The sequence below is a fragment of the Vombatus ursinus genome, unplaced genomic scaffold (assembly GCF_900497805.2).
Source record: "Vombatus ursinus unplaced genomic scaffold, bare-nosed wombat genome assembly UNPS02001287.1, whole genome shotgun sequence".
NCBI classification, from domain to species: domain Eukaryota; kingdom Metazoa; phylum Chordata; class Mammalia; order Diprotodontia; family Vombatidae; genus Vombatus; species Vombatus ursinus.
In genome coordinates this window covers 1,292,696-1,320,462 of record NW_020941065.1, presented here as the reverse complement: position 1 = coordinate 1,320,462, position 27,767 = coordinate 1,292,696, and the positions used below count along the sequence as shown (strand labels likewise).

Genomic DNA, 27,767 nt, shown 5'->3' with positions numbered 1-27,767 from the left:
CCTCTATTCCTGTGGAAGCCCCTCCACCTGCCTGTCCCCCAGGCTTGCCACACGACAGGAAGAGGATGTGTGCACCTCTACGCTCCACGCACACTCTCCAGGCAGGCCCCCCTCTCTCCACTGGCGCAGGCCCTCCTTCCCTCCCTCCTGCCCCTACTGTCTCCGGCTCCCATGCAGCCTCCACAAGCTGCCGGTGTCATCTCCCCAAAGTGCGGGTCCCTAGGACTCATCACTGCCAGGATCAACTGGAAAATCCTCTGCCCGGCATTCAAAACCCTCTGCAGCCTACCTTCTCCCTCCTATGCTTTACTGCCCTCTGCACACTCTGTGATCCAGGGGCCCGGGCCCTTCCATTTCCTGGCTACCTCCCGTGCCTAGAATCTGCTGTTGTGGTTCAGTTGTTTCAGTCAAGTACAACTCCTCGGGGGTTTCTTGGCAGAGATACTGGAATACTTTGCCATTTCCTTCTCCAGCTCATTTGCCAGATGAGGAAACGAGGCAAACAGGGTGAAGTGACTTGCCCAGGGTCACACAGCTAGCAAGTGCCTGAGGCCAGTCTTAAGCTTAAATTTCCTCTTCTATAAGAATCGTTTCATGCCCTCCCCACCCTGACCCAACACCCCATCCCAGCATCTCCTCTGAGATGACCTCCCACCTACACTATTTGCATCTTGTGTGTACACAATCACTTATATGCAGTCTCCCTCCCCACATCAGACCGGGAGCTGTCTTTTGCCTTTCTTTGTATCCGTAGCACAGTGCCCCGCACTCAGCAGATCCTTGAATGCCTGTTTTTGTTGATGACGATGATGTTTCGAATCCAAAAAGATCCATCGGGGTGACGAGTCTCCATTCTGGAGTCCTCAGCGCCTTATCGGCTATCGCGATCAGTCCAAATTCTGCTCCTGCATTCAGAGGTGCTGGCAGTCCCAGGTAACATGGCAGCCTCATAGAACGCCATCTCCCATCAAACGGCTACTTCTACAGGCCTTTTCCGCTAGTGTACCCACCTCCTCATGTTAAACTAGTGAAGATCTCACACGCTCTTACTGTTTCTCCCATCAAATGTGTCTGTGCCATAGACAGGCCCGGGAAGGGCCCTGGTGGTGGTGGCCTTCAGGAGCTCACCCTCTTCCTCCTCGCTGTTTCTGTTCACGGTCCTGGCATCTTTTCAAGCTTCTTGAGAGCAGGGATAGTTTCTTCGGTGTATCTGTACACCTGGGGCTTAGCACAGTACTTGGCATGTCGTAAGCATTTAATAAATGCTTGAGTAGTTGAAGGGATTCTCCAAACCTCCCGAGTCCACCCTCAATTCCTTCACTTCGGTTGTGGATAAATATCACTCTCGTATGTTATCAGCCCCAGGAATGATCCCTGTGGGCAACAACCTGCTGAGGGCCCCCAAACAAATGCTGAACCAGTGGAAAGACCTGACTTCAGCCCTTGGGGTGGGGGTTCCCATAGTCTGGGGCATAGGAAAGAAGGAAACAAGCGTTTATTAAGCACCTACCATGTGCCGGGCACTGTGCTAATAATAAAAATTTGATCCTCACAACAACCCTAAGAAGTAGGTGCTATTAGTCCCATTTTACAGATGAGGAGACTGAGGAAGACAGAGGTTAAGTGACTAGCCCAGGGTCACACAGCTAGTAAATGTCTGAGGCTGGATTGGCATTCAGGTCTTCCTGCCTCCAGATTCAGCACTCTGTCCCATTCAAGGATCTCCCCAGTTGCTAAGGAGATGCAACCAGGTGCACAATGACCCTGGAATGGGGTCCTGCTGGCTGCATCTGCTACTGAAACACGTGGCAGGAGAGGAGATGCCCTGTGGGCACAAAGCCCCTGCCACCTCCGGCTCAGAAGGCTCTGCTTGGGGACAGGTGGTTACATCAGTCCTTGGGACAGCCTGGGTCCATCTACACAACAAAAGCTGGGAGGCCAAACCTTGGCTGAGCTCGGATAAATTGCTTTCCTCTATCAGAGGCCTCACTGCCATAGTCTGTAAAGGGCTGGCCACAGAGGGGAGGCGAGCGGAACAGAGGATTAATCACAGCTCTGGGGTTTCTCTCACAGCTTGGATTTTCCATAGCAGCTCCAATTTCCAGGGGGAAAACACTGTGCTTTGGGGAGTTTTTGTTGAACATTACTGACAAATACCATAGTCAGCTACTTTCAAGCCCAAGTGAGAATCAGGGCTCTCATTTTAGGAAGCTTTTCTATGAAGGTGACTTGGGTCTTGCCTCTCCTGGCCCTGATAATGGACACCCCTGACCCTGGGAGATGCCGGCTGTCCTCATCAAGGGCCAGGGGTGCTCCCTGCTGGTCTGTCTGATTCTGAGCCCAAGTCCCAACGGAAGCTCCAAGTCTTCTGTCCTAGTTAGGGCAAATTAACTCCATCAGAAAAAAGGAAAGAAGGCACCAGGGTAGGCCGGTCTGCTGGTGTCAGGCCTTACACCCTTCCTACCTGCTGGGGAGTGCAGAGACCGGCCCGAGGGATGTTGAGGCCAGGGCCGGCTCTGGAAGCTCCACACAAATGTTCTGTCATGGCCAGGATGCTCAGCAAATGATGACTAATGCAAAACAGACAAGCAGATGGAGCCTCCAAAAGAAGGGAATACAAACCTTTAGCTTTTCCCAAACTGCTCACGGCCAAGTGGGGCCAATGAGCCAGATCTGAGCAGGCAGTAAAGTCAAAAAAGAGATTAGGGAAACTTGGTCTTTTTCCCCTAAAATGAAAACTTTCCCCTTACAAATTTCCTGTTTAAAGCAAGGAAAGGAAGTACTCCCTGGCCAGCAGGATGACCACCAGGGGCTGCCCTGGTACATGTGGCATGTCAAGGTGTGTGGGGGCCTCCCCCTCCCCCAGCACAGAGCCACTGGACCAGTCACTGTGAGCTAAAGGAATGGAAACAACCCCCCCCTCTACTCAGCCCGCCCACACGCAAGCCTGGAAATGTAAAAGTTTAGCAGGGGTGGGGAAGGGGTGGCCTCGATGAATAGTGAGTCAGCACAATCATCAGGAGGGAGGGAGAGAGAGAGAGAGAGAGAGAGAGAGGGAGAGAGAGAAAGAGAGAGCAAGCGCAATCGAACAATCCCTTTGGCTCTCTCCAACACTACGAGGACTCGGCACATGGTAGGCATTTAATTAATGCTTGTTGACTTGACTAGGAAGTTCCTGGTAATGGGTAACAGGAAGCACATGACTGCTACGCTAGGCTGGCCACACTTGTCAAACTCCCATTCTGGTGAATCCTCTCAAAGGCTTTAAAAAGCCTGTCCAGCCCCAGCCACCAGCCCTGCCTTGGTTCCCTCCCCTCTGGCCATCTTGCTCTTGCCTTCTCTAGTCTTTCTCTCAAGCTCTAGTCCCACATCACCAACTATCTTCTGGACGTCTGCAGCCGAAGTCTAAAGCAGAACTCACTGTCTTCCCCCCAAACTCTCTCCCTTTCCAGCCTTCCCTAACATCTGAACTCCCGATGGCAGTCAAGGGCACCACCATCCTCCCAGTCACCAAAGGCCTCAATTCTTCACTTGCACTCAGTTCAGTAAACATTTATTGAGTGCCTAGTGTGTGCCAGGCACCAATCCATTGCCAGATTTTGTAGTTCTAACACAATATCCCTCCTATGCTTCCCTGGTCTGGGCTCCCAGTCCCTGGCTTGGCTCAGGACCTCACCACTTCTTGCCTGAATGACAGCAGCTGTTTCCTAACTGCTCTCCCTGACCCAAGTCTCTCCCCAAGATAACTTTCCTAAGGCACAGATGTGCCCACTTCATCCCCCTAACTCCAAGTCTAGTGGTTTGCAATCCTAGGATAGAATGAAAACTCTGTCTGGCCCCCAAGGCACTTCACAGCCTGGGTCCTCTGGCCCTGCTCGTTTTTAGACCCTTCTCCACCCTCCATGTCCTCTACAAGCCAGTTACTTGTTGCTCTCCACATGAGGTCTGTCTGCTGGATGTCCCATGCCCACAATGCTCTCCCTTCCCTCCACCTCTCAGCTTCCTTCAAGGTTCTCCTTAAATGCCACCTTCTGCGAGAGGGCCTTTCCTGGTCCCCCACAGCTGCTAGGGACTTCCCCACTGCGACGGCCTTCCATCTACTCTGTACGAATTCTGTATGAACCTAGTTACGCACAAGGGGCCTCTTCCATGAGAATGCAGCCTCCTTGGGGACAGAGACTGGTTTTTTGCCTTAATTTGTATCCTCAGCACTTAGCACAGTGCCTGGTACATAGTAAGTGCTTAATAAATGTTTGCCAACTGACTGAGGCACTTCTGCCCTTGGAATCCTGCCAGCCTTCCTGGAGACTACCTCTGCCAGCCCATGATTTCAGGGAAGTCCAAGCCCTGTCAAGCCTCAGTTTACTGTTTAGCCTCCAACCATCTCAGCCACAGACTGCCCAGCAGTGACACACTCCCTTTCCTACCATGCTCCCCCAAACATTCCCCCCCCCAACAATGGTGATCAAATCACCTCTGCCACATTTCCTAGGAAGGGTGGGTCAGTTTACTCTCCTACAGCTCCTCACACTGATCAAAGAGCCCCTCTTCACCTTCCATTCCCTTTTGTGGGCTGTCTCCCCCTTTAGAATGGAAGCTCTCTGAGGGGAAGGATTGACTTGCTTCTGTATTTGTATACTTAGCATAGTGTCTAGCACAAAGTATCAGCTGAATAATTTTTTCATTCATTCGTTCATTCGTTCATTCATTCATTCATCTCTATCCCAAAGGATATGTCTGGGGCCTGCCTGAAACTCACCACCTAAGATCAGACTGATGGAAGCAAAGAAAATGGAAAGGGAACTAGATGGATGCAAAAGGACCGCTACCAAACATGTGAACTGAATCAGATCAAGTAACTGGCATCCTTTACAGGCAGCAAACCAAGGAATTTTAAAAAGCAAACTGCCTGAGCTTCTCCCACCATCACCCCATGAACACCTGTGCTGAGCACATAAAGAAAGCCTTCCCCTCTAGCCTGTTAACTCTGGGCTTCCCTGTGATTCTGAGAGAAGAGGGTTGCTCTGAGTCAGATGGCAGGGGACAGGGGCCAGAATTAAGACATTCATTAATTCATTCAGCATTCAGGGTACTTTATATGACCGACCGAAATGACTCGACCCAGGAAGGCCAATAAGCCAGCTACGAACTGAACTGTGGAATTCTTGATAAACGTGGAGCCATGCACAAGATGGGGACAAAAACTTACCTGGAGGTAGATTGCTGCCTCTTGGTAATTCATTTCCCAGGTGGGCCTGGTGGGACTCAAGGAGGCCCCATCCCCGGAATCTGTGACAGACAGCCTCAAGTCACCGATAATATAGCTGCCTCCATCTGCAATGGACAAAACGGACAGTTGGCCAGGAAAGAGTGGGGAGAGAAGATAATTTACAACCTAAACAGTGAGATAAACTGATGGCCAAAAATAGGAATGAAGCTGATCTAAGGCAGGTTAAAAAAAGTGCGTATGTATGTCTCTCTGTGTGGGCATGCGTGTGCGTGTGCGTGTGTGTACGTGTGTGTGCGTGCATGCATTTGTGTGCACTGTGTGCGTGTGTGCGCATGTGTGCACACTTATCAAAGCTCTGCATTTCCAGCATCGTGCTTTTGCTGATGCGGGCCTTCCCTCCACTGGGCCAGTTCACAGCCTCTCTAGGCCTCGGAAGACAATCTCAAAGTGGCTGTACCCAAACAATCCATCACTGTGTGGCTGGCCTGGGCATTGCTGGACAGGTCCGGGCCTGCACCTGCAGCTGGGCCAGCTTGGCAGGACCTTCCCCATCTCAAGCTCCACAGGCATCACTTTTGAGAATCCAATGTCGCCTCTACGCCTGGAGGGGCATCAGGGGAGGGCTCAGCGAGGAAGCTTCTGCTCCCCCTCCCGGCTCGAATCCGTTCCTGCTGCCAAACTGATTCACTGACAGTGCGGGTCTGACCATGCTATCCCAGCCCTACTCAACAAACTCCTGTAGTTCCCTACTACCCCCAGGACCAGACAGAATATGCTCTCTTTGACCTTTCATGCCCTTTCCAACCTGGCCTTCTGCCCTTCCAACCATCGTGTTCATCCCTCCCCTCCACACATTGTTACTGTCCTGCCTAATTGACCTGTCATCCCATGCATGTGTACACGCACACGTACATGTACACACACACACACACACACACACACACACACACACACACACCCCATCTCCCAGCACTGGCTATGCCTAAAATGCCCTTCCTCATCATCTCCTCTTGGAACCTCTGGTTTCCTCCCAGACTCAGCTGGAGCAGCACCTTCTCCAAGCAGGCTTTCCTAACCCTCTCACCCCCACCCAAACTTCCCCACTCATTTTCTGTATATTCTAGCTCTACTTGTCTTCTCCAAGAGAACAAACCTCCTTGAGGGCAAGGCCTATTTCAATTCTTTCAGTTTCCAGCTGGGACACAGTAGGTGCTTAATAAATGCTTGTTGAGTGGCTGATAATTTCCTTTGTTTTTGCAGACTGACCTTCTTAGTTATATGTGGTTTAGGCTCCTAAGATGAGCGTGGACACAGAGAGCGCCTGAGAGCAGCATACCCTTGGAGGAGGGGGTCAGGAGAATGGGCAGAGAGGATGCTTCATGGGGGTCTCACAACACACCAAGTCCTCTTCATCAACACACTTTCCCAAATACCGTGAGGGTCAGTGTTTCTGCCAATTACCTCACCATTTCACTGTCTAACCACAGGGGTGCCACAGCGGAAAGAGTCAGAGGACACATCCTGTCTCTGCCATTTCCTGTCTGTGGGACTGTGGGCAAGTCACCTTATCTCTTCCAGCCTCAATTTCCTCATCTGTAAACAAATGGGTTGGACTAGACCAATGGTTTCAAACTCAAAACCACAAATTAACTTATCTATATTGTATTGTATATTCATTCTGTTAAACATTTCCCAATTACATTTTTCTTTTTTAGTTTTTAAGAAGATTTTATTTTATTTTTTTTTTATTTTATTTTCAGTTCTAAATTCCCTTTCTCCTCCCTCCCTGGACACCCATCAATTGAGGAATGGCTGCATATGACTGTGATGGAATCCTATTGTGCTATAAGAAATGATGAAGGAGACAGTTTCAGAAAAGCCCGGGAAGACTTACATGAACTGATGTGAAGTGAAGTGAGCAGAACCAGGAGAACAATTTAACCAGTAACAACAACAATGTAAGAAGAATCAACTGTGAAAGGCTGAATATCTCTGATAAATTCAAAGCCACAATCCCAATGACATTTTAATCTGGGGCAGGCTGCACTCAGGTGGCAAATGGGACACGTGTGGATTAGACAACTGCTAAGGTCCTTTTCAGCTTCAGAGCTATGATCCTATATCTGATTTCACAATGGAAAATACATCAACTCAGGAACCTACTTCTGGTCCAGATGCCACCCACCTCCATCTCCAGGTTGTATGGTTAAGCATTTTGGAGAGAGTGAGGCCCTAATTCAGAAAACAAAATAGAAGCTTTAGGAGTTCAGGAACCTGATTCAGGGAATGTTTTTCAACCGAAGGTAAGACTACGAAGGTGCAAAAAATAATGCTGAGACAACGTATATAACAGACTCTATATGACAAGGGTATGCATGTAACCTTAAAAGTGCTATGTAAATGTAGGCTGTTGCATTATTATTTTAATTGTGTACTCATGTACAAGAAATACCCGATGGAGTAAACAGAGCCAGATTCAGGGTCAGGAAGACCTGGGTTCAAGTCCTACCTCAGACAGGTAGTGGTTGTGTGACCCTGGGCCAGTCACTTCACTAACACTGTAAATTACAGAACAGTTACCAACTGGCACTGTTGGAGGGGAGTTTCCTCACCAGGAATTTCCAACACCTAAGAAGTCACAGGTCCTGTCCAAAAAAACCCCCCAAAAAACCATCATGAAAACTTTTTTTGGAGAAAAGTATCAGGAAAGTACCAGGCAGAGTGAGCCTCAAATATCACGACCCCCTCTCCCACCCCAAGTTATTATTCTGTCAGGAAACAACCCCTTACTGAAGGGGAAGTCATTCCTGAATCAACTGTCTGTGAACAGTCATCAGGCCACTGACTGGCCAGAGCAAAGATCAAAATGAATAAAAATCTAGACAAAACAATGAAAAATGGAAAATCTGTATAGTGGGAAAAGTATTGATTTGGGAGTCATGGGATCTGGGTTCAAAACCTGCCTATGGCACTTACTGAGTTCCTTACCTCAGGCAAGTCATTTAATCTTATTGGCTTTTAAAACCCTTCATACACTGCCCTCCCCTTTCTAGCCCCCCAGATTCCAGCATTGGCAGATATCAGCTCTAGGAAGTGCTTCCTTGCACTGCAGGCCCATTTCTCTTGCTCCACGGCTGGTGAGGCTGAAGCTACTTGGAGACCACCTCCAAAACACAACTTTCATCACGTGCACAGTACAAGCGGTGTGGAGAGAACTCCCAAACTTCTCAGCTGGTTTTTACGGTGTCCTGCCTTCAGCCCGTTTATACAGTGTCCTGCCTTCAACCCGTTTTTACGGTGTCCTGCTGACTCTTCAGCCAGCTTCATGCTTGAAAAACACAACTTGGCTCCTTTACTACGCATCCCACCCCCCCACCACGTGACACTGGCTTCCACCACCAAGACTCTCCATCTCTCCATCTCTGGTGTCTGGAATGGCCCCCCCCCCCATCTCAGCCTCCAGGCTGCAAACCCCAGCTAAAATCCCACCTTCTAAAGGAAGCCTTTCCCAGCAGCCCTTCGTCCCAAAGCCTCTGGCTGATCCCATGTTTACATATGGAAAGCACTTAGTACGCCTAAGGCCTGTCCTCAGCAACCTTCACACATGGCTGCGAAAACAGCGCCGGCAAAGGAACAAAATGCAAGTAAATAAAGAATATGAGGGGGGAAGGGCAAAGAGCAAGGGCAATGGGCATTAGTGCCAGTACCAGAAATTTTTTTAAACACATTTCTAATGCACTTCACCAGCTGGGTTTGGGCACTCAGCACTGCCTCCAGAACTTCCAAATTCTGGCAGAGCCTTCATCCATCAGTTCCCCTTCTGTCTATGGGGATCCCAGTGATACTGCCTGGCAGAAGCTTCTGCCCCAGGGTCTTTTCCTGGCAGCATTCTCGTTGGGGGGAAGTCCAGGGGTCCCCATCTTCAGAGGTGTGTTCAAGAACAACCCAACCCAAAGAGGATGCTGCTTGCTATTTGAATCACACCCTTAGCAGTTGCTTTTGCCTGGGTTCAGAGAAGTCTACGAGTTTAAAAATATGTTCTTGGTTTTCATTTCCCCTTCCCTCCTGGCACATAATCTCTTGAATGCTCCAAACAACCTCCCCTCACCACTTCTGCAATGCCAAAGAGGAGCCCAGCCAGGTGGGTGGGAGAGGTTGGGCGTCCAGCTTTGTGGGTGGGGGCTGCTTTCAGAGAGGAGTGAGCAGCAGTCGAAGCCAGCTAGGCACCCTTCCTGATGGACTGATTTTCCATTTCCTCTTTGTACCTGGGTCAGCTGGCCCAGTTGGTGAGAGGACAGTTTATGAAGCTGTTTTCCAGGCGTGTCCCCACAGACCAAAGACCATCACAGGGGAAAACAAGAGACGGAACCCCTCCCAGCCCAGCAACTGGCCACTCTGCAGATGTGTGTTGTGATTCACAAGAGGTGCCAGGCAGGAGGGTACAGATAACTCAGTGTGACCCATCCCAACAGCACACATGTCCTCCTAATGACAGTTCCTCTCAAAGGGTGACCTTTTAATGCTTTCCAGCCTAGTTTTTTCAGCTATCGAATCCAGACTCAAAGAACACTAGCAGCAGAAAGGGACTCTGAGGTCATCCAGCCCAGTCTGAAAATGGCTCGTCCGAGAATGCATCACAGGTTTGTGGGAGAGCTGGGCCTAGGAAGCAGCTTCCCTCAGCATTCAATCACAAGACGGCTGCATCTTCCCCAACATGAACCATAATTAGAAGAGGGAGATGGAAGGCCAAGTCCAAACAAAGCTTTGTGGTCCATCACCAGAGAAATCCACAGAGACGACGCTATAAGAAGCACCATTTTCCTAGTCGTGGTGATAAATGTCTGCTGCTCTACACACACTCTCATTCAGTCCCCCTCCTGTGGAATAACACACATTTGTGAGGCAGTCGGCTAGAACGAGGGTACAGACTGTGGCCGTGTGGCAGAATGACTAACTGGCCCACACGGGGACGCAGTCTGTGATTCTGCCCTCACCATCTTGGCTCGAACTCATCGGGCTGCTAGCACTACCCATAACTGGCTGCTGCCCTGCACACCAGGACTTCTGCCCTGACCCGGGAATGCCCTGAAAACTGAGCGGCAACCTCAACACCGAGCTATGGCCCAGCAGGAGCAGGCAATTCCAATACATGCTTGCTGGATGGTGAATGAATAAACCTGGAATGACCCCGAGGAGGTGGGTCACGTGTGCTGGGCAGCCCTCTGCCCTCCCTCTGCCTGGCACTGGGTTCTAGGAGAATGGAGCTGACCACCCCAGACAGACCTAGCACAGAGAGCCCACAAACTCCACTAGCCCCCCAGACCCCAGCATTGGCAGACATCAGCTCTAGGAAGTACTTCCTTGCACTGCAGGCCCATTTCTCTTGCTCCGTGGCTGGTGAGGCTGAAGTCACTTGGAGACCACCTCCAAAAAACAACTTTCATCACATGCACAGTATGCACAGGACTCCCAAACTGCTCAGCTGGTTTTTACGGTGTCCTGCTGACTCTTCGGTCCATTTCATGCTTGAAAAATACAACTTGGCTCCTTCACTAGTTCCGAAAAGGGATGGTACTTTAACTCCCCATCTAGAACTGCCAACTAAAAAAAGCCAGGGCACCACAGCAGTGTTTCTGGAGCACCACAGGCCACGGAAGGGGATGGACTGATTTCACCCCCCCACCCCCATCTGCCCAGGGTTCACCTACACCAGCAGCCAGAGGCACATGTACCAGCACAAAAGGTCTTTTCATCATCATGCCAAGGCCTCAGTTTGGGAGCTCTTAGAGAGGGAATGCTTATCCTTGTCTACCTCCTCCCCACCTTTGCCCAGTTTGAAAGGAGGCCCAAACAGGCAACAGGAAAGTCTCCCACCTTCCCAACCTCTTTTGTTGCCCCTGTTTGAGGCATAGCCAAAGCTCAAGAGCAGCCCCAAAGGGGCAGAAGACAATGGGGTTGATGCTCAGGAAAGGAAGGCTACAGGGGAAGGCTTTTAGAAGGTGATATGAATGACTCCTGTGTATAAATAAGTCAAATCAACGCATGAGAGAAACAGTCTCAGAGAAAGGGCAGGACCTCCGGGTTCAGCTCAAGAATGGGACCAGTGGGTACAATTTGTGGGGAAACTGATCACACAAAGACCATGGAAAGCACTGTCTGTGGCCAGTGGGGATGAGAGAAGAGAGAAAACGAAGGGTTCCCCAGGTCTCTGTACACTAGTCATGCGGGGTGGCAATAGATAGGAGGATGGTGGGCCCAGCTGGGCCCAGGAAACTGTGCCCCCTCCACCTAAGCCATCTGTCCACTCCCAAGGACCTGCCGCTAGTTCTGACAATAGCAGAGTATGGGATTTGAGGGTAGGTACCAATTGGAGGGGAGGGAGGGGAGAAGAGAAGGAGATGGGGTAGGGGGAGAAGAGGAAATAGGGAGAGGGAAAAGAGAAGGAAGAGGAAGACAGAATATGTGTGTGTGTGCTTTATGTGTGTATTTTTAGGGAAACAGCATAAGGAGAGGGGGGAACCAGTCACCTCCACTGTCATTACCATATCCCCACCAAGAATAATAGCTCACACCCACTTAACCATCTGGCTACATCAGTTCTTATACTTGTGTGAAAGGGAAATATCTTAAGGTAATTTCCTTGGCAGGTAAGGCGGCTGCCCTCATGGGACATCTTTGCTAAGAGGAGAGAAAGAGAACTAGGTAAGATTTCAGTATTCAGCACCCCACCTGAGGACAGCACCCCCGCCAGCCTAGAGCAGAGTGCAGTGTGGAGTCTTCAGCCCACATCATGATGGCCCCACCAGACCCCTGCCCAGAGTTTCCCATCCTTCCTTACTGCCCTCCACCAGACCCCATGCCTGGATCCTTCTGTTCAATCCCTTTCACACTCAAACAGCAGGCATACTTGGAAGCCCTGCCCAGGAAGATGCCCAAGCCATGCTGTTCACTGCTCCCCCTTTGCCAGCCCCAGGCAATAGATCCAGTGCTCCCAGAATGTCAGCGCGTCCACACTCTCAACCTGGAAGGGAATTCCACTAGCACAAAGTGGTACAAAGGCCTCATGTTACAAATGAGAAGAATGAGGGCCTGTTTCAGTTCATCGGATCATGTGACCCCAAATCTGGAGCTGGGCCCTCGGAGGTCATTTATCCAAGCCCCTATTTTACAGATGAGAAGACCGAGGCCCCAAGAGACTAAGTCAAAGGTGGTAAAGAGCAGAGCTGGCCCTCGAGTCCATGCCTTCTGATTTCAAATCCAGTGCCCTTTCTATCAGACCACACTATCAGTGATTAATGCTCACATTCAAAACCAAGGTCTCCAACCTCCAGCTCTGGTTTCATAATCCCCCAGAGGGTGGGCTTGGCTTCCTTCAACTGCTACCCAATAACCAAGGCCACAACCTCACCCTCACTTTGCCCTGCCTCCCGCACAGGGCATACCATCGGTCCCCGGCTCCATGAGATAGGAGGACCTCACCATGGGCCCGTCGGACAGCGGGTCCTGCACTCTCTCCGCCAGGCAAGTGGTGGGTTGCTCCCTTCTCTGCATTTCTGCCTTTGCTGTGAGGGCCCCAAGCTGGAAGCTGGAGAAGAGGTGGGGGTGGGAAGGAAGGAGGGAGGGAGAAAGAAGGAGGGAGTAGAGGGAGGAGGGCTGGGGAGCAGGAAAGCCGCCTCTCCTGGCCTGCAGCAGGGCCTCTGTTCCCTTGCTTGCTGAAATTCTTCAAAAGGCCAAGGGCAACCTCAGAGGAGGATTCCTGGCAGCGAGGACGATCCTTTTTCAGGCCTTCAGGGAGAGTGTGACAGAGGGAAACATTTTGTTCCTGCTGCGCTGGTGTTCTTCTGCTGTATTGGCAGCTCTGGCCCAGGCACAGACTTCTCAGGCTTGAGCAGCTGAAGGGGTTTCTGGAGGGAACTGTTCCTCCAACCACCCTTTCCTCCTTCCTTCCTGAATCGGAGTCTCAAAGTTGGGAGCAACCTTCCAGAAGGACGCCAGCCACAACACCCTGACAGGTGAACAGGTGTTCTTTCTGTGTGTGCACACAGACAGTGACAGGGAGCTCACTACCTCACAAAGAGGCATCCCAGTCCATTTCTGAACTGAGCAAAAGCTTTAGAAAGTTCTTCCATACTCGGAGCCAAAAAGCAGCTTCCCCATAGTCATGGCAATCAGCCTAAATAAGTGAACATAAAAAGCCAGTCGGGGTGGAGGGGTGGGTACAGAGAGAAGGATATCACACGATGCTGAACTGGCAAAGCTGAACATTTTTTTAAATCCCAATCCAAAACAAAGTATTAGGAAGGTTCACGGTACAAAGGGCAGGCAGAAGCAAACTGGGATGACCTGTTTGCACAGATGGTAACGCTTCCTCCACGCTGATGTAACACGGCCCAGACGCTCCCAGCAAAACAGCTGGCCGCTTTGCATGCAGCCTCAGAAACGAGCCTGCAGGGAATCCAAGGTTTCCATTCGCTGGAGCGCAGCAGGCTACGTCCTAGTGGTGCCGAGTAAATAGAAACAGCTTCCATATGCCGGCCATAAAGCAGAGATGGGGAGGCGAAGAGCGGGCAGGCAGGCAGAAGGAAACAACTTCCTTGCACCAAAAACCCTCTTCATTTTGAAAAAGGGAAGTCAAAACTGGCCAGATCATCAGGATCTCAGGCACGAGAGCCATAGTCTGGGATGCAGAGGAGCTGAGAGATGCCTCACTGGCTGGGACGAGGGGCCATGGGGCAATGCTGGCTGAACCAAGGCCAGGGTTCTGCTTTCTTCCAGGTTTCAGGGAAGACGGGAAGGAAAGAAGATGAGGAACAGGGAGAGGAAGAAGGCAGAAAATTCAGTTCTACACACACACACACACACACACACACACACACACACACACACACACCCCTCATTGCCCAGACTATTTTCCCAGGAGGCTGTGATGTCTAGAGAGAGGAGCCCTGGACACCAGGTCAACCCACTCTGTGGCTTTAGACAAGCCACACACCCCCCCGAGCCTCAGTTTCCTTATTTGCAAAACACGGCCAGTTATAGCTATACTTCCTGAACTTCTTGGGACCATCATGCAGACAAATGAGAATATTTCCAAGGCACTTTGAGCCGTTTAGAAATGGGTCCCCACCAGAATGAATACAAGTAATCATCCCCATCATTTGCCAGTTGTCACTGGGAGCCCCACTCCATGGGAAAATGTTGAAAAATGAGATGAAGGTAATAATACAACGAGGTTGACTAGGTATAGCAGCACGACAGAAGCGGGGTTCTGCGGCTGGCTGTGCTTCCCAAGGTCCCCAGATTAAAGTCTTTGACACAATGGGAGGCAATTGTGCCAAAAGGAAGCAGGGTGAACTTTATTCTCTGCCCAGCCCTTCAGATTCTGGCAAATGGATGCGAGACGGAGAGCCAACAGGTCCCGTGTTAACATTGCGCATTAGAACAGATGTACATGAGGGCAGACCCTGTGGCAAATGTTAGGGGCCACAGAAATGCTGAACAGCAGCAGGCCGACCCCCTGATGGGTTTGCAGACCACCCCCCACCCACCCAAATGCCCAGCTTCCATCAGCAGTTTGGTCCCACCCCCTGCCTGTCACCAAGAAGAAAGAGAAAAGGAATGAGTTCAACCTTCAATCTCAGAACACAAATTTAGTGTCTTGGGGTACCATTTAGCCCAAAGCCTTATCAACCAGGTGATCTGTTCCTTTTTGGGGAAATGACTCCTTGGGGAGAGGAGGGTGCCAAGGAAATCACGTCAGAATTGCAAAGGGCTTCAAAGTCATCATTATTTCTTAAAGGTTCGCTTTACTATCCCATCCCCTTTGGCTTATACCACAGTGCTGGGAGCATGAGATTAACAGCCTCTGCTACCAGCCATATCTGGGGACTGAGCATGGCAGGAAGAGGGATCTAGAAGGAAGGAAGACAAATGACAACAGAAAGGAGACGAGGGAGGGAGGGAGGGAGATTGAGGCTGGCCTTCCAGGAGCAGCGGGAGAGGCCTGGCAAATGCTTCCTTCTGCAGCAGGGACGGAGGCCCTGCCTGCCCTAACCCTGATCCCCCCATACAACTCTGCAGAAGACGCACAAAACCCTTTAAGTCAGTCTCTGGTAATCCATGCTCTCCTTGGAATGGGCCATCACTGTTTTCCAGAAGTAGAGGGAGGAGGCAGGGAACTAAGAAACCAAGGCCTCAGCAAGGCAGAGAGGACTCACCTTCCCCTGAATCTGGGCGCCAACACAGGTTTGAGACCTTGGTCCCCTTTAGAGAAGACTTCCTCTAATAGTATGGCTTGCTGAAAAAAGTACTAGCCTAGGGGACCTGGGTTCAGTTTCTGCCTTTCCTAGCTGTGGGACCTTGGGCAGAAGTCCCTTCATCTCTCTAAGCCTCAGTTTCCTCACTTGTAAAAGTGAGATAATAATACCTAAGCCCCTTTACTCACAGGGCTGCTGTGAAGTTCAAATGGAATAAGGCACTTTTAGCAAAGCCCAGAGCACTTTATAAACATCCGTTAAACGTCACTAAAACCCAAAGTGCGTCTCTTTCCTGACTGTAGCCACCCCCATAATTGCGATTGCCTGGTCCCCACAAGCAGCCCCAGAGATAGGGAGCAGCGTCCTTCCCACCCCAGCAAGGTGCCCACTTGGCAGACAGAGGGCATGTGAGGGGGTCAAGGCTCTCTGTGGACTTTGGCTTGTGTAGGGTGGGAATCTGCAAGAGCTCCTATGCCGTCCTATCTGGATCATCGCTTCATTCCCTGCTTCTTCCTAAGCAGGCTTGTTGTTGGGGGAAAAAGAATAAAAAAGGACAAACTCCCAAGAGCACACCACACACACACACACACACACACACACACACACACACTCATAGACTTGCGGGTGCCTGCAAACCCTTCTCTGTTTACCCAGCAAAGAGCGCAGCACCTGTGTGAACATCTGTCCTGCACACACTTGGAAACATTAGGAATGCTAATTAATTATCTAGTGTCCTGGGACGAGGGCGAGAGAGAAGAGCAAAAGCAGCAGTTGAGAAGAGAAGGCATTTTCCAACGCACTCTGGGTGCTGCAAGGAATGCCAGGACGAACCTGTCTGCACGTGGTCAAGAAAAGAACTGACCATGCGTGCAGGCAGCAAATAAATGTATCTGCCTCCCCTTCCCCCTTCAACCCCAACACTCCTCCCAGGCCCCTATTCCTCACTCCTATTTTAGAGGGAATGCTTTGCATACAGCAGGTGCTCAGAACGTGGCTGGATTGTGGACCTTCATGTTGTCTGTTCTCTAGCAGGACACTGACGAAGACGGAACAAACACAGGAAAAATCCTCCCCGTGCTCAGTGTGTTCTGGTGGTGATAACCTGGCCTGCCTGTCGCCTGGAAGTACAGGCCACGCAGTGAGTGATAAGACTCGTCATTTCAAAAAATAGAAAGCCTGACCCAGACAGCCTGGAGAGGCCCAGAGAGAAGACGCCCGGCTCCGGGAGGACCAGCCCAAGAGCGAAAGCAAGAGCCTCAGGCGGCCTAAAGGGCTCTGGCCGATTATCCTGGCCATCTCAACGATGAACAGTGGCTTTGTAGGAGCCTGTTGTCAGTGATGGCAAAAAGGAAAAACCAAGGGAGAGGCAGGAGCTCAGGAAACGAGCTATGGGAGGTAGGGACCAGACTGGTGTGAGGGGGCACTCTGGGCCAATAAAGCAATGAATGGAAGCTCTCTGGGCTGCCCCCAGAACAACAGGACACCAAAGGCAAAATCCTGGAGGCAGCCTGAGGCTATCGTTGGCAGAACGAGGGCCTGGCCCAGCCTGATGTCCTCTGGCTCCAGCTTACACGTGGATGACTCTTAGGAATGAACAAACATGTGAAAGAGAGCCCCTCCCCGGGCACCGGCTGGCTCAGGAGTCCAATGACTCACCACGTGGCCTGTCACTTGACGTCTATGAATGGCACGGTGTGCCTGCAGAAAAGGTACGTGCTATGTCCTCAGGAATCAGGTTGTCAGAGAGACGCACCAGTGTGCACGGACTCTGGCACTAAACGTTTTTACTGCGCACCCCTAGCAGCGTTATTGGATCATCCCGCCCTTCAGAAGAGGCAACAATGAGAAAGTGGTAAGAGAGGCACACACATAGGCAGGTCTAGCCTGCTGGAAGAAAATCCAATATGCAGATATCCAAATTCTCTTACAGGAGAAATGGTGTGAATTACAAGAGGGTTTTCTATTTTACCAGAGGGATGAGTGAAGGATTCTTTCCATAGTTAACTGCCTTACACATTTTAAATAATTTCACTCATTTTAAATAAATGCACTCATCAATAATTTCATTCAAACACTCACTGGGGACATAGCAAGGTGCATCTTCATTGGACGGGCTAGTAATGGATACTTTTTGCAGGCGATGCCACGCAGATGGCTTTTGGGCACTGGAGAAGATGGAATGTGACGTGTGAACTGTTTGTTCAGAGAATGAGGAAAAAATGAGAGGAAGAACTGTCATTACCCTGGGGGAACTCTTCCTAAGTCATGGAGGTAGGGGGACCTTACAGGCCTGAGTAGCAGCATGGGATCCTGAGCGGCTAATGGGCCGCTCCGAGCAGGGAGACCTGGGCTCACTGGCAGGTCCAGCCTCTGATACATACCAGCTCCACAACCCCAGCTCAGTCACTGCATATCTTGAGACACCCCACCTGCCCCCCACCCCATACAAATAGCAGTGAACTTCTTACACTGGGCAGCTAGGTGGTGCCATGGTACGTAGAGTGCTGGACCTACAGTCAAGAAGACTCATCTTTCTGAGTTCAAATCTGGCCTCACACTCTTACTGACCGTGTGACCCTGGGCAAGTCACTTCACCCTATCTGCTTCAGTTCCTCATCTGTCAAATGAGCTGGAGAAGGAAAAGGCAAACCACTTCAGTATCTCTGCCAAGAAAACCCCAAATGGGGTCACAAAGAGTCAAACACGGTTGAAACGACCTAATAACAAACAATCCTCCACTGACTAAATCACAGGTTCATTTTTTATAACAAGGAAAGGAATATTATGATCAAGGCAGAGGGAACTCCGGCGACCTCCAGAGAAGAGCTGAGGGCAGGGACAGGATGACCTGGCAAACAGATGAGTGTGAACAGACCTTCATTTTGCCCTTGAAATTAGGACTGTTGTTTCTGGGAGGAGGTCAAAGGAGGGAGGATGCAGGAGAGAAGCCCCCCCCAAAATGGAACCGAAGCAGAGCACTTAAAACCCGTTACCATCTGGCTCCACCCAAACTTTGCAGGCTTACTGTCAACTACTCCTGGTACCTGCCATTTCCACTTGTCCATCCCCAAGTACACACAGCATTCCATCTTCCCTCCATGTCTTTGCACAGTGTGTCCCCCAGAGAGGCGAGGTCTCCCCTCGTCATCCCCACCCAGAGAATCCCTTCAAGGCTCAAGTGCCATCTTCTCTGGGCAACTTTCCCCACTCCCCTTGGGTCACCAACGTTCTCTGCTTCCTCAAATGACTCCAGATAGACAAACCTTTTCCATGCTGTATTCCCATCCCAAACTCCACCCATCCGCCCCCCTCCATCTTGTTTTCAAAGCCCTAATCCCTAGCTTCAAGAATGCTTGCTGGATTGGAGAGCAGAGCTCCTGGATACCTCCACAATGACCTTTCCAGGTAATTTTCAGGCTCCTGGGGCCATTCAGAGAAGGAAGGGAACAAGGCCAGATCGCCAAAGGTTCCCCACCCCTGAGTTACACACTTCATACTCCCTGTCACAAACATGTCAATCAAAGCTTCCAGGTTTCCCAGTTCCCCTTTCTGTATCAGTGAAGGCTCCCAGGCCACTGCAGTCAGCTGCAAAGCTGCGTCCTCAAGAGAAGACTCAGGAAGAGAGAGATGTGAAGAGCAACCTTCAGGCCGGGGGGCAGCGGGGTCTGGTCCTGCTGCTACTAACACATCACAGCAATTTAAAAACATTGGTTTCTTTTTTATTGTAAACTTAAGCATCCACAAGCACAAACAGTTCAGTCTACAAAGAAAAGAAAAGAGGATTGTGTAGGAAACTGTGGACATCCAGCATGTGGCTTTTCATTCGCACTGGGCCTCCCCTCTGCTCTGTGTGCATCCGTCCTGAACCTCCACAGCTCTGTGTATTTTAGAAAATGCTTCCCTTGCGCCCTCTGCTTCGTCTTCTTCCTCTGTAAGCCTCCCCTCCTTGCCCCCAACAAAAAAGACCTCATTGTCACTCTGAGCAGAAAAGAGGCCCTCTTGGGGTCTTGTTTTCTACCACTGGCAAATGAGGAAAACATCCCCGTTCATTCACCTCACAAGGGTTAGGAGGGATAAACAGCCCACAAAAATCTCTACCCAAGACTCGTGCAGTATGGAGCGCACAGCCCCGAGCAGGATTATGGCAGAGGGGCTCTCACGGCCACCAGGGATATGTCCTTCCCTCCCCGGAGGCTGGGGTGGTCTGGGGAGAAGGGCACGACAATGACAATGAGAGGAAGCCTGGAGGCCATTGCCTGTCCTGCCTGGATCTCCCTGAGGTCCTGCACTTGCAGGCCAAAAGAGGTCACATAAGCCACAAGGGGGAAGTAGGTTTTCTACATTACTTCTCATTTTAGAATCTCTCTCCCAGCATGCCAAATGAGGCCTGGGTCCTCTACATTCACTTATATGGCTCAGCATGAGGAAGAGGGCCCTCACAGTTAGCTTCTCCCTACAACAGAATGGGCGGCCTCAGGAGGAGAGGGTCCCCATATCGGAGGTCTGCAGTGGAGCCTGGCCTGGGTCACTGCAGGGGTCGGTCTTATTAGGGCACAGGTGACTGCTGGCCAGGATGCTCACTGAGCCCCTTGGTGACTCGAGGATTCCACAGAAAAGACAGAGAAGAGCAAGTTTTCCTTCAGAGGCCCTGACTCCACAGGGTCCCAGCAGCACATGACAGCAGGGCCCGGGTCTCTCTTCCTGGGTGCTCTCTGCCTCCCGATGCCACATGGCAGAGCACATGCCAGCCCCCCCTTGGCAGGGAGGGGGTCCCCACCTTCACAGGTCATTTCCCCTCCCCACAGAAGCAGATCAGGCAGCCACGCTCGGCCTTGAGGCCGACCCTGGGGAGCACGTCCTCCAAGCAGAAGCTGCCAGAGACGCACTGCTGAGACCAATCAAATCCTCTCCATCTCCCTTTACTGACTTGAAGGCGTAGACGCTGACTGTTCTGGCTCATGAATCCCTCTCGGAGCAAATGTGAACTTAGACCCCCTGAAGGCAATGGGGAAATGGCGGTGCTCCAACCACGGCACAGCTGCCGCCGCCATGATTGAGATAGGGCTGCTGCCCGCCTTCGGAAGGGGGAAATAGCATTTCGAGGCAGGGGGGCCCATGACAACAGACAGGCTCCCACCATGAGACACCGAGGGCCAGGGAACTCGAGAGGCTCCGAGGCTCGCTTATGAGGCTCGGGCCCAGCATGCCTGGCGCTCACTCATTTTAATCGGTGCCGCAGCAAGCCTGATGACACCGTGCACTGCACCCAGGCAAGGCCCTAAAAAGCCACGGGAGCAGCGACAACGATGGAGCCCACTGGCCACGCACCCCAGGAGGCAGCAGAAATCTGATTGGGGCTGGGTCTCCAGCTGCTAGAGCTGCCTCTCCTTCCTGACTCGGCTGCAGCCACCAGCTGGGGCCAAAGAAAAGCAACACACGACCTGCGTCTCAAGCCTGGGCCCCACGGGCTCTGGGGCTGCTATCTCAAGCCCAGCTATTGCACCAAGGGGGCCAGCAGGCACACGAGGCACACCCTGGAGGGGAGAGTCACAGCTATAGGCGTTCCTGCCCTTCTCCCCTGACTGTTCTGAGCGCTGTATGTCTGGGGGGTGGAGGGGCCTGCCTGCTACTGGAAACAGCTCCTGTGGCTATTCAGCCTAGATCTCAATCCCAGTTCTGACACTTAATAGTTATGTGAGCCTGAAAATGGACGGACTTCACATATCTGGGCCACAGTTTTCTCATCGGTAAAAAGGGAATAATGCTCACACTAACCTAGCCAACAGCGGTGTTGGGAGGAAAGCATTTCCTAAAGCCTTCAAACAATATAGAAGTTATTAATCAAGGAAGGGTGGATGGTCGTCTCTGCCTAAAGGCGCTAGACCCCCAGTGTCATGTCCTATTCCCTGACCAGATGGGAAAACAGCCTCAGGGGTCCTTGCAGCCTCATTCCAGCTCTGATCCACCTCTGTGATTTAGCAGGCTGTAGTGGAGGCCCATTTCCTGGTCCCTTCCCAAGTATGGCAGCCTAGGATCGGGCAGGCTGGTGGAGGTGGGAGCCTGAAGCCCCCAAGTGGCCCGTGGTCTCTGTCCAAGGTTGGCCAAGATTCCCAGACACCTCGAGGACCTTGTGGACAATGCCAAATTTCACAGTGGAAGCCGTGCACTCAGGACCCAGGAGAAGCACCACCTGGCAAGAAGATGCTGGGGACTTCACTGGTGTACCGGGACGTGGCCAGGAAGCCACCACTTACTTGGGCGTTCCCACTGGAAGAAGAGGGACAAAACCACCCCAACCCAACAATCTGAAAATGAAACAACAATGCTGCCTGGGACCTGACTTCTAAGCCCAAATTAACTTTCATCTCTAACACCTCTAAGGAGGCTCTTGTGTGTTTACCTCCGGCCCCCAAACGCATCCTACACATATGTGTCATAGAAACACTTCCCCATCCATTCCTATACTGGCTTCAGGCTCTTTCCTAGCCCCATCGAGGTGGGCATCTTAGTAAACACCTCCATTCTCTTGAGAGCAGAGTGTCACACATAATTAGTCACTCAATACATGGTCCTTGAAAACCACAACGCTGATGAGATCTGGTATCAGGGAAAGATCAGTGGTTTGCCATTTATAAGCTTGGTGTCTGTGAGTAAGGGAAGTCTCAGTTCCTTTACCTGTAAAATGGGGATAATCCTACCCGGGCTGCGTCCTTATGGACTGCTGTGAGCAAAGTGCTTTCCTACCTTACAGGGCATCACAGAAATGTGAGTTCTCATACTCCCTTCCGTCTTCCCAAGAGTGAAATCCAAAAAAAGAGAAGTGGCCTGTATAAGGACAGACTGGAAACCACTGGCTATGTCCAAATGCCTCCAAGGCCTGGCCACTGTGTGACAAGGATTCTGGGTATTACGTGGAGCCTTTGCCCACCTACAACCCATGACTGAATAGACGACCTGTCCAGTGCTGGCACCACTGCCTGTCTTCAAAGTTAGCCCAGTTTCCTGCACTTTATAAATACCTCTGCGTAGTCCTGCATCCTCTATCAACCCACCACTGTCTGGCTGTCTGTGAGTAACTCATTCGCATTTTCCACAATCAGTCTCATAGCTGGGGGATATTAGGGTCTTGGAAGAACTCCTGCCCTGTTCGTTTTCCTATTACACCAAGGATTCCTAACTTGAGGTCCATAGACAATCTGCCTATGAGTCCGTGTACTGATTTCAGGGAATCGGTGAAATTAGACAAGAAAAAAAATGTACATCTTTATTTTCATTAGCCTCTAATTGAAATTTAGTTTTTCCTTCAATTATTTCAAAATGCTAATCTGAAAAGGGGTCCCATAGGCTTCAGCAGGCTTCCAAAGGGGACCATGCACGGTGACATATAAAAAGGATCAGAATCTCTGCATTAGACAACACTAGGCAGCGGATCCTGCATTTCCCTCTGGAGGCAGGGGACCAGGGTGAGTTTCTGAGAATTACCTGGTTGTCTGCTTACCTTGGTTGACAGGTCACACATAGGACAGTCACACCTCTGTGTACATAGCAGCATAGACACACAGCAGGAGTATGGCAGCTACGGCCTGCTTTGAAGTCTCCAAATTTGATACCCCCTCATCTCCCTAGTAGACGCTGCTCTCAGAGCTGACATCCTGCCAACTCTGATGCCCTAGGCACCCAGGATGGTGCTGACATTGGAAGCCTCCTGGATACATAGCTGCTTAAAGAGAACTGGGGAGTCTGACCATCTCAAGGCAAGAACTGATGATGACCATCACAGACCAGAGCCCTAGGGGCTAGTGTTCCATTGAGAGTCACTACTGATCTTTCCATACAATTCCAAAATACCCTGAAAGTTGGTGGATGCAATCTGCTATGTCAGGGTAGAAAGCATTAAGTGATCCAGGTTAAAGGCAGGAAAACAAGAGGGACGAAGGAGGCAAGGTAGGATAGCAGTACCGGACTTCAGAGTCAAAAAGCTGAGCCCAAGTTCTACAACTTAACTAGATAGGAGACTTTGGTCAAGTCACTTAACCTGATGAGCAGAGAAACTATGCTAAGTTTAAATGTACAACAGAGAATAAAACAATTTCTACATCAAATATGTATGGATTGAGTGGCACAGCATCTAAACACTTAATGAAAAGCTAATAGAACTAAAGGGACACACAGTGAAACGATAATTTTTTTTTTGGAGGGGGGACTTCAACATGCCCTTTTCAGACCTAGACAAATCTAACCAAAAACAAAAAAGCTAGAAAAAAGCACGAGTAAAATTTTAGAGAAGTTATATATAACAGCCTTCTGGTGATTACTGAATGAGAAATACATATTTTTCAGCTTTGCATGATACCTTTGCAGGTTATGTAAACTTGAGTCTCATTTTCTTCGCTGTAAAATGAGGATAATATCGTTCCAATTTCCCTCATAGGGTATTTGTATGAAGCTCACATGAGATTATATGGGCAAAAATATTTTGTCATATATAAATATGTTACAATTGTAACTCTTCAACAAATCACCTTTAGTTTCCCAGTGACAGGTTACAGCCCACATTCATTTAGGCACTAAAGAGTTGCATGCTACCTTCCCAATAAGAGAAGAACCCCAAAAGTAATACAAAGCACCATATGATGTTAGTTTTGAAGGTAACTTAATCTCTGCCATCTAACCACTGATGTCACCAGCTGCTGACTCAAATGGCCACGGCCAATGGCCATTTCTCCCATACTCCCACACCTTAAGTAATGCCAGGGGGTGAGGGAAAGACCTGTCATGGTGAGGTGGGCAAATGACAGTTCACTATCTAATCTTCCGGGATGGAACAACAGCAACTGGATCAAGCAGCTAGGCCATTTCTAAGAAGGGAAAAGGCAGGAATGGACCAGAATACCGAGCCCCAGGCAATATTCTCATTTCTGAGAGACACTATTCTCTGATATAACCTTGATTAGAGACTTGCCTAAGAGGGAAACCCTCCCTCCAAGCCCCATTGTATTTTGTTTAGACAAGAAAACATGTGATGCTGGGCTGGACTCTTTCTTCCTCTCTTAGAGCTTTCCTTACTTAATGCGGAAAAACAAAAAACAATAATCCTCTGTCCCAATAAAAGGCACCCAAGTAAACCCCTGAACAGCAAGAGAAGGACTAGAAAATTCAGTTGCTAAGGTAATTCCAGATAGTCTGGTAGAACAGAGGCCCAGACAGGAAACGTCAGCTATTTTAAACCTCTCTTCAGCCAGAGGCCCGTCCCTGTGGAGAGATGACCTGAGGACAAGGACCAGGAAGGTTTTTAAACAGTCACATTCTGCCAGAAACACACTTTAAATTTTAAAAATTAAAGCACACCATCTCTTTGTAGCCACTTTGAGCTAGCCTTTGAGTCATATCGAAACCAAAACCAAAAAAAAAAAAGAATCCTCCTAAGAAACCGAACCTCAAATCAATAGCCCACTTTAAGGACAAACAAAATGTGAAACATTTCCCCTGCATTCCCATTCCCTCTTGAGTAATGCAGAGGTTAGGGAAAGACTAGTCAGGCTCCCCACTTATTTGCAAAGAGCTCTAGGCTGGGGAAGACTAACTAGGATCACTTCCTAGGTTTAACAGGACCAACAAACAGGGGAGACTGAGTTCCTAGGTGATACTACCTGCACTTCAGGTAAATGAAAGTCCCAGAAGGGAAAAGCTGAGATTCAAGAAAGGCAAGTTAAAATTGGGTTTCCAAAGCACTTTTCTCACACAACTCACTTGGTGGGCAATATAAACAGTATTTGCTCAAGGTCACTGGAACCCAGATGCTCTTTCTCCAAATTCTGGCCTCTTTTCCACTAGCCCACCCAGCAGAGGCCCAGCCTCACTGCCACCTGACCTGCAGTTTCTGAGTCAGAACCTACGACGTCATCATGTTAGCCAGTCAGGGGATGGGTGTCTCCCCCAGAGAGAGGGGGCACCGTAAGATCCCCCGCCGACCACCATAATCCCCGGCCCCCCAACAGACAGCGCAGGCTCTCCCCCGGTCTCCACCATCTTACTTTCATTGGGCAAATCCTCTGGACCCAGGCGGTCAGACGGTGCCAGCGGGGCACTCCCGCTGTCGTCCAGGGTCAAGATGAGCGGGACGTCGTCATCCATGCTCCCAGCCACGGCCTCTCCTGCTGCCGATTTCAGGACGCGGCGCCAAGGGTTTCAAAGAGTCTCGTGCTCAGCCTCCTCTTCAAAACTGCTGCCCTACAGATGTGTCTCAAAGACTCTGCCATCAGGGGCATCTTCTGGAGCTTTACAGGAAAGAGAAAATGCAGGGAACTCTAACAGGAATGGCTCTTTCTATTGAGAGTGACCCATATCAACATTTACGGACCCTTATTTCATTCTCCTTCCCCACACAGTTCTGAGGCAGATTTCATGGGAGATAGGGTCAGGTGGGAAACAGAAGCCAACGGCCAAGGTTGCAGAGCAAATTTAACAGTAACACACCGGAACAAGAAATCTGGTCTATAATCTCCCTCCACATTTAAAGACTTTCCTGCCCTGTCCATGCTTCCTTCTATATAGTTAAGTAATCACATCTCCAGTGACAGGCAGCTAGTAGTACAGTGGATGGAGTGACCTTAAGCTTACCCTCTCTCTGCCTCAGTTTCCTTGATTGTAAAGTGGACCACCTCCCAGGGTTGTTCAGGATCAAATGAGGTAATAATTGTAAAGAGCATTCAGTACAGCGTCTGGCATATAGTAGGGGCTATAGTAATATGTATTCCCTCCCTTCCTTCCTTCTCTCCCATTCACGAAACCCTGAGAAAGATGTGGCCCTCAAGGAGGTCTGAAGGCAGAACTTTGTACTTGACAATTTATTCTATGGCACGTAATCTTGTAATCTTAGAGCGGCCATGTGGTTCAGCCTGACCTGGACAAGAACCCTCTCTGCAGCCTCCCTGACATGGGACATGAGGCCTCCTCTGCTGAGAGACACCTCCTCAGGCAGCCCATTTCCCGTTTTTGGACAACTCTCACCATTAGGAAGTTGTTTCTTTTTACACCAAACTGGGGCTTCCCTCTCTGCAAGTTCCACACTTTGCTCCTAAATTCTGCCCTCTGGGGCCAAGAAGAAGGAGCCTAATCCTTCTTCCATGATGACTCCCCCGCCCAACTACTTGAAGACAGTTGATTCTTCCATTTTAATCTAGGTCAAGTTCCTTACCAAACCTTGGGAAAAATCCCCTTGCAACTTTCCCAACAAATCTATCCAACTGTGACCAGGCAATCCATTTTATGCAAACCCATCCACCTACCCCCAAATCAAAACCAGGGGAGCTACAAGAAGCAGCAGGAGAGCGGAGCAATTTCTCAGGATGCAAATTTGTTGCACACAATGGCATAACTGCCCATCTGGGCTACATTGCCACCCACCATCTTGGGGATGGAGTCTGAGTATTCAAAGGTGAGCAAAGCCAGGCTCAACTGCCTTTCAGATCAGATTAGATGGGAGGTGAAGGACACCCCCACAAGAGAATGTGACACTGACTTTATTACACTGTTATTGTTTATTTTAAGGGTGGGAAGATTTACCAAGCCTATTCAGCAAAGCTAAAAAGGAAGGTTTCTTGGAGGTCAGAGCCACTGACTGACCTCTTGCTCTCTCAGACCCAAGATGGGGTCTTGAAGGCAAGCTCTCCAAAATCAGGCCTAGATGTTTCTGTGCTTCCAGATTTGGAGTCAGAAAGCCAGGTTTGAAATCTAGTTTGAATACTTCCTGCCCCTGTGACTCTGGGCAAGCCACTTCACCTCGGTTTCCCCACCTGTAAAATGAACTAGATACCCTTTAAAGTATCTTCCAGTTGAAAACCTATGTTCCCTCTGAGTGTGTGTTGGGGAAAGAGGAAGAGGCTGTGTCCGCTCCCATATCTGTGGGGTTACATCAACTGGCTGGGGGGTGGGGGGCTGCTGGTGGGTTAGACTAGGTGAGCCGCTGAGCAGATGCCCGAAGGGAGAGGAAACTCAGCTTCGGGAAATTCCAAACAGCCTGGCTATTTAAAATCCTCCTGTTACAGGCAAAGCCTCCTAAGTGGTCACAAGGAGAGGGTACCACTTCTCCCCAGAGCAAGGGGTAGATCTGGGAGCCACCCCTCTCAAAAAAATGCTAAGGCGCATTCATTGTGTTTGTGTCCTAGACAAGTGAAGGAGAGAGAAGAGCATGGGAAAGAAAGAAAAGGAGAAGAGGGATGGGGTGGGATGAAGAGAGAGACAAAGAGAAAAGAGGTGTGAATAGGAGAAAGAGAGTTGTT

At 50.2% G+C, this 27,767-nt stretch overlaps 1 protein-coding gene across 3 annotated transcripts in view; it reads right to left on the bottom strand.

The window, feature by feature from the left end:
• The window catches only part of TPCN1 (two pore segment channel 1), a 53,356-nt gene that overhangs the window by 25,195 nt on the left and 394 nt on the right, over positions 1 to 27,767 (bottom strand). For 2 of the 3 annotated variants that reach the window (XM_027862626.1, XM_027862628.1), the window contains exons 2-3: positions 25,521 to 25,763; positions 5,210 to 5,334 (exon numbers count right to left, since the gene is read on the bottom strand). In XM_027862626.1, coding sequence (XP_027718427.1) covers positions 5,210 to 5,334; positions 25,521 to 25,620 — 225 coding nt within the window. In that variant the 5' untranslated portion in view covers positions 25,621 to 25,763. The remainder of the gene's footprint in view (positions 1 to 5,209; positions 5,335 to 25,520; positions 25,764 to 27,767) is intronic. The other variant, XM_027862636.1, reaches the window with a different exon arrangement.